This window comes from Belonocnema kinseyi, chromosome 10, assembly GCF_010883055.1.
Source record: "Belonocnema kinseyi isolate 2016_QV_RU_SX_M_011 chromosome 10, B_treatae_v1, whole genome shotgun sequence".
In the NCBI taxonomy this organism is placed as follows: Eukaryota; Metazoa; Arthropoda; class Insecta; order Hymenoptera; family Cynipidae; genus Belonocnema; species Belonocnema kinseyi.
This window is the reverse complement of record NC_046666.1, coordinates 6,757,857-6,764,406: the sequence shown is the minus strand read 5'-3', so window position 1 is coordinate 6,764,406 and position 6,550 is coordinate 6,757,857. Positions and strand designations below refer to the sequence as shown.

General features: G+C 28.8%; 1 protein-coding gene across 1 annotated transcript in view; it reads right to left on the bottom strand.

Annotated features, from left to right (window-relative positions):
- The window catches only part of LOC117181679 (menin), a 22,794-nt gene extending 17,648 nt beyond the window's left edge, over positions 1 to 5,146 (bottom strand). Inside the window, exon 1 of the mRNA XM_033374591.1 lies at positions 4,176 to 5,146. Coding sequence (XP_033230482.1) covers positions 4,176 to 4,740 — 565 coding nt within the window. The 5' untranslated portion in view covers positions 4,741 to 5,146. The remainder of the gene's footprint in view (positions 1 to 4,175) is intronic.
- Positions 5,147 to 6,550: the final 1,404 nt, after the last annotated feature.

The window sequence follows — 6,550 nt, the reverse complement described above, 5'->3', positions numbered from 1 at the left end:
AACGTTAAGCTAGCAGGACCACAAAGAGAAAAAAACGACTTGGGCATTATTTATTTCCACAATAATTTAGGGCTCATTTAAGGCTCACTTAATGTCCTATTGTAAAATTTGAAGGTACGCATTTTTTTTTAAACTTGTCCTGCTAGCTTAACGTTAAGATAGCATGACCACAGGATTTTTCGAAAAATTGCGGAGTATTAAATTTTACAATAGGGCGTTAAGTTAGCCCTAAATGAGCCCTAAATTATTGTGGAAAGAAATAATGCCTAAGTCGTTTCTTTCTCTGTGTGGTTCTGCTAGCTTAAAGTTAAGCTAGCATGACCACCGGTTTTTTTGTTTAAATAAAGAGCATTAAATTTGGCAATGGGGCACTAAATTAGCCCTAAATGAGCCCTAAATTCCCTATAGGTTTTCAGTTCATTTTTGCAATGTGGACCTGCCACCTTAACGGACCTCTGCTAAAACCAATTGAAAATATCTTGGAATCTTTTTCAGTACATTAAAATCTTAAAAATTCCTTATGTATCTGAAATAAATTTAAAATTCCTTGGAATCTTTTAATATACCCTAAAATATTTTGACTCTTCTGAAGTCCCATTAATTACCGAAAACAATCAAGAACTCATTGGATTCTTTTCAAATGTCCTAATTTATTTCAAATCCCTCGAAATCCCATTAAATTACTAAAATCACATAAAAAATTGCTTGAGAATTTTCAAAAATAACCTAAAGTCATTAAACTCCTTTAAAATTCAATTAAATTGCCAAAACCAATTTAAAAATCCCTTGGAATCTTTTTAAATACGCTAATGTTTTTCAAATCCCCTGGGAATTTTTGAGAATATTCCAAAATCTTTTAAATAATTTGGAATCCCTTGTGATTTTTTTAGAATACCCAAAATCTTTAAAATTCCATTAAACTGCTAAAATCAATTGAAAATCTCTTGGAATCTTTTCAAACACAGTAAAATGTTTAAAATCTCATTATGTCGCTAAAATTAATTGAAAATTTCTTGGAATCTTTTACGATAACTTCAAATCATTTGAAATCTCATTAAATTACTGAAATTAATTTAAAAACTTCTTGGGAATTTTCTAAAATACCTTAAAATCTTGAAGCTCCTTTGAAATTCCATTAAATTACTGAAATCAATAGAAAATTCCTTGGGAATTTTAAAAAATAACCTAAAATCTTAAAATATTCTTTGGAATCCGATTAAATTGCTAAAATCAAGTGAAAATCTCTTCGAATCTTTTCAAATACTCTAAAATTCCATTATGTTGCTGAAATTAATTGAAAATTCCTTGGAATCTTTTACGATAACTAATTATTTTAAATCGCTCTAAATTTCATTGAATTACTGAAATAAAAAAAAACTCTTGAGAATTTTCTAAAATACCCTAAAATCTTGAAAGTTCTTTACAATTCCATTAAATTACTGAAACCAATTAAAAATATCCATGGGAATTTGTTTAAATACCCCAAAATATTTAAAATAATTTGGAATCCTATTAAATTGCTAAAACTTATTGAAAATCCCTTTGAACTTTTTAAATACCTTAAAATCTTCAAAATTCTTTGGAATTCCATTAAATCGCTAAAATCAATTGAAAATCTCTTGGAATCTTTTCAAATACGCTAAAATGTTCAAAATCCCATTTTTTTTCTGAAATGAATTGGAAATTCCTTAGAATTTTTTACGATAACTTTAAATATTTAAAAACGTTTTATATCCCATGGAATTACTGAAATCAATAACAAAATTCGTGAGAATTTTCTACAATATCCTAAAATCTTAAAGCTCCTTTGAAAGTCCATTAAATTACTGAAATCAATATAAAATTCCTTGGGAATTTCTTGAATAGTCTAAAATCTTAAGAATTCGTTGGAATCTTTAAAATCATTTGGAATCCCATTAAATGGCTAAAATCAATTAAAAATCTCTTGGCAACTTTTTAAATAAGTTGAAATGTTTAAAATCTCATTACGTCACTAAAATTAATTGAAAATTTCTTGGAATCTTTTACAAGAACTTCAAATATTACATATCATTTGAAATTTCATTAAATTGCTGAAATCAATTAAAAAAATTCTTGAGAATTTTCTAAAATACTCTAAAGTCTCGAAGCTCCTTTAAAATTCTATTAAATTACTGAAATTAATAGAAAACTCCTTGGGAATTTCTTTAAATACCCTAATATCTTAAGAATTTTTTGGAATCCCATTTAATTGCTAAAATCAATTGGAATCTTTTTAAATACCCTAATTTATATCAAATCCAATTCAATTATTGAAATCAATTTAAAAATTCCGTGAGAATTTAAAAAAATTATAAATTTGGAATCGCATTCGATTTCTGAAAACAACTGAAGAGACCTCGATTTTTTAAAAATACCCTACTTTATGTAAAATCCCTTGTGAATTTTTTAGAATATTCTAAAATCTTTGAAATCATTTGGAATCCCATTAAATTGCTAAAATCAATTAAAAATCCCTTGAAATATATTTAAATACCGTAATTTATTTCAATCTCATTAAATTACTAAAATCAATTTTTAAATTCATTGGAAAACTTTTAAACTGCCCTAAAACCTTTAAAATAACTTGCAATCCCATTAAATTGTTAAACCTAACTCAGGATACATTGGAATCTCTTTTAAATACCCTCATTTATTTCAAATCCCTTGTGAATTTTTTAGAATACCCAAAATCTAATTTTGGAATTCCAGGAAATAGCTAAAATCAATTGAAAATCTCTTGGAATCTTTTCAAAGACACTAAAAAATTTTAAATTTAATTATATCGCTAAAATTAATTGGAAATTAAATGGAATCTTTACAATAACTTCAAATATTACAAATTATTCGAAGTCTCGTTAAATTACGGAAAAAAAATTGAAAATTAAATCAGAATTTTCTCAAATACCCTGCCATCTTGAAACTCCTTTGAAATTTCCATTAAATTACTGAAATCAATGGTAAATTCCTTGGAAATTTGTTAAAATACTCTAAAATCTTAGAAAATTCTTTGGAATCCCATTAAATCGCAAAAATGTTCAAAATCTTATTATGTTGCTAAAATTAATTGAAAATTCCTTGGAATCTTTTACGATAACTTTAAATGTTTAAGATCGTTTTAAATCCCATTAAATTGCTGAAATCAAACCATTTTTTGAGAATTTTCTAAAATGCCCTAAAATCTTGAAGCTCCTTTGAAATTCCATTAAATTACTAAAATCATTCGAAAATTCTTTAGGAATTTTTAAAAGTAACCTAATATCTTAGAAATTCTTTGAAATCTCATTAAATTGCTAAAATTAATTGAAAATCCTTTTGAACTTTTTAAATACCCTAAAATCCATTGAAAATCTCTTGGAATCTTTTCAAATACGCTAAAATGTTCAAAATCCCATTATGTTGCTGAAATTAATGGAAAATTCCTTAGAATCTTTTACGATAACTTTAAATATTGAAAATCGCTTTACATCCCATTGAATTACTGAAATCAATAAAAAAATTCTTGAGAATTTTTTACAATATCCTAAAATCTTAAAGCTCCTTTGAAATTCCATTACATTACTGAAACCAATATAAAATTCTTTTGAATTTCTTAAATAACCTAAAATGTGACAAATTCGTTGGAATCTTTAAAATTATTTGGAATCGCATTAAATTGCTAAAATCAATTTAAAAATTGCTTGAGAATTTTCTAAAATACCCTAAAAACTTGAAACTCCTTTGAAATTCCATTAAATTGTTGAAATTAACAGAAAATTCCTTGGGAATTTTTTTAGAATACTTGAAATCTTGTAAAATTACTTTAAATATATCAAATCATTTGAAAATCCAGTAAATTACCGAAAATCAATTAAAAATCTTTTTTGGAATCCCGACCACTGAATTAAATGCGCAGTTGTTTCTCAATGAATAAAATCCCCAGCCTTTTCCCAGTATCTGGGTCAAGTATGCAGCCTGCTTATTCTCCAAAAATTGTTTTGAAACATACGAAAACAAAACTGTACAAAAAATGTTTTGACATTTCGAAATCAAAACAACAGTAATACTTCAAACTTAAACTAAAAAACTAAAATTAGCTTTGCAAATAAAAAGAGGTAGACTTTCTCAACTCGAATTTTTCTAAAAAATATGTTAATAATGAAAGTCTGAAAACATACCATGCCACGTAACCTCGGCCGTTTCTGATCCATCTTCTCCGTAAACGACCCAAGCATGATCCTCCGACATGGCCAAGTGCACATCCTTGAATCCCAAAACCTGACATCCTGCAACCACCGCAAAAGCAACTCCGAAGCAATCAAGCTTATTAGCCGTCAAATAACTATAAAGACTCTGCAGGTGTGCTCTGTCCTTGTAGTAGCTTCTTGTCAACGAGTTCCATATGACATCCGAAACTTTCTTCACCAGCTCCCTCGTAGCATATTTTGAATCAAAAACCGACAAATCCACTGCGCCTTTTATCACCGCCTGAAATTTCGTGTAGAGAGCTTCCGCAATCTCAAATTCAACGGCTGGCAATTTCGGTTCATCATAAACAGTTGAATCCTGCGACGCAGATGCACGATTGCAGGTTAGGGAGTTTTCGACCGCTCCCACCAAAATCGAGAGCAAAACCAGATCTGGCTCCGAACTGTTTTCCAGCTGGTTCTGAAAAATCTGCACGATCGAGGAAATACTCTGGATCGGGAAAAGGGCCTTGTCCTCTTCTCGGAAACCCGCCATGTCGAAATTTGGCAGGTGCTCGGGACCAAAATGTTCCCCTTTTAAAACCAGACTGCCATCTTTCACTGACACTTTTTTTGACAGAAACTCGCGCCCAATTCCACCTAGAGCAGGAATTATGCTCTTGATGGGGAAGGAGCTCTTTTATTTCATCGAAAACACCACGTTGCTTCTTTGGGAAATCCAACACTTCAGCGGCGCGCCGCTACTCAGGTCAAGGGCATTTTCTAACCTCTAAAAAGGTCTTTAGTTTCACTTCCACGACTTCACGAAACACTTTGACACTTCGACACTTGGTTTTAATTTTGGATTTTTTTTGGACTTTGATGAAAACCGGGTAAAATATGGTAGGGGTTTGCCAGGTTTCTCTGCCGTTCAAATTTCTGCGCTCCGAACGCCATACACAATCGAATGTTCGAACGACAATGGCAGCTACAAAAGTGCAAAACTGCGTCTCCAGTTTTTTTTTCTGCGCAGAAAATTTTCGCTGATGAATCGTCCGGGGAAATTCCAGAGATTTCGATGACGGGGATAATATTTCACCGGTATTTGATACTAATATGTAATAAACATAGGACAAGGGGAAGTAAAAGTATCAAAAAAATTAAAATGATTGAGGTTAGAATTTTTTAATTTTTTTCTAATCTCTCTATCTCGCTCTGATTTCTTTTTTGGACTAATATTTTTATTAAATTGTATGCTCTTGAAATTAAAAAAGGTCGAACTATTGTTGAAGCAAGATACTTGATGATTAATTGATAATAATAATTAATAATTTTATATTTTCTAAACATTGTGATTTTGAATTTTTTGAAATTTGAAGAAGGAAATTTGTTTCCCGCTAGAGGCGCTGTTGCGCTGGCCTTGAAGTTGAACATCTGTTCAACAAATCGTTTCGTGAAATTTTTTTCGGGTATAATTACATTTTTATATTTTTATGTTAAATACGGCTAAAGGATAATTGGTGCTTTTTCGTAATTAAAATTCCGTAAAGAGAGTGCGCGTACGAAACAGGATGAAAGTCACAATTAAAAGTAAGTATGAATTGTTTGTTTACGTTTTTATTTGGTTCCTTTTTTTGAAATTTTAAGTGAAAATAGGTTCTAATTTATGAGAGTGGGTGCCAAAAATATTAAATTAAGGTTTTTTTTTGCGGCAGGAATTCATTATACGTTCATATTTAACTTGATTTGCGTATTGGAAGGCTGTTTTGAAACCTAACCTAAAATCTCGTCCATTTTTTTCGAAATCGAATTTTTCTACGAAAGGACTTTTTTCTATTTCGTTTATTTTTTTATAAAACGTATTTAAAATTAGTTTAGCTTGTTGAATTTAGTTAGTTCAGTTTTTTTAGTTTTGTAATAAAAAAATAGTTTCTTCATAATTTTCTAGAATTTCGTAATTCGCAATTCCTAAATGAGGAATTTTAATTCTAAAAATCCGAATAATTTAAAAAGATATTTATAAGTGTTTAAAATATATTTAGAAGCTCTTTAAAAAATATTTTGATGCTTTTGAAATTTTTTTTAGAAGTTTTAAACAAATTTCAAAAAACTTTAAACATAGCCTTGAAGGAAATTTTTTTATTTTGCAGAATTTTTTCAAAATTTTGGGAAAATTTTGAATAATTTTATAAGATATTTAGAAGCTTTTGAAAAATATTTAGATGCTTTTTAAAAATATTTTAGAAGTTTTAAAGAAATGTTTTAAAAATTTAAATATAGATTTGAAGGACATTTTTTTATTTTGCAGAATTTTTTCAAAATTTTAGGAAAAATCTGAATAATTTTATAAGATATTTATAAGTTTT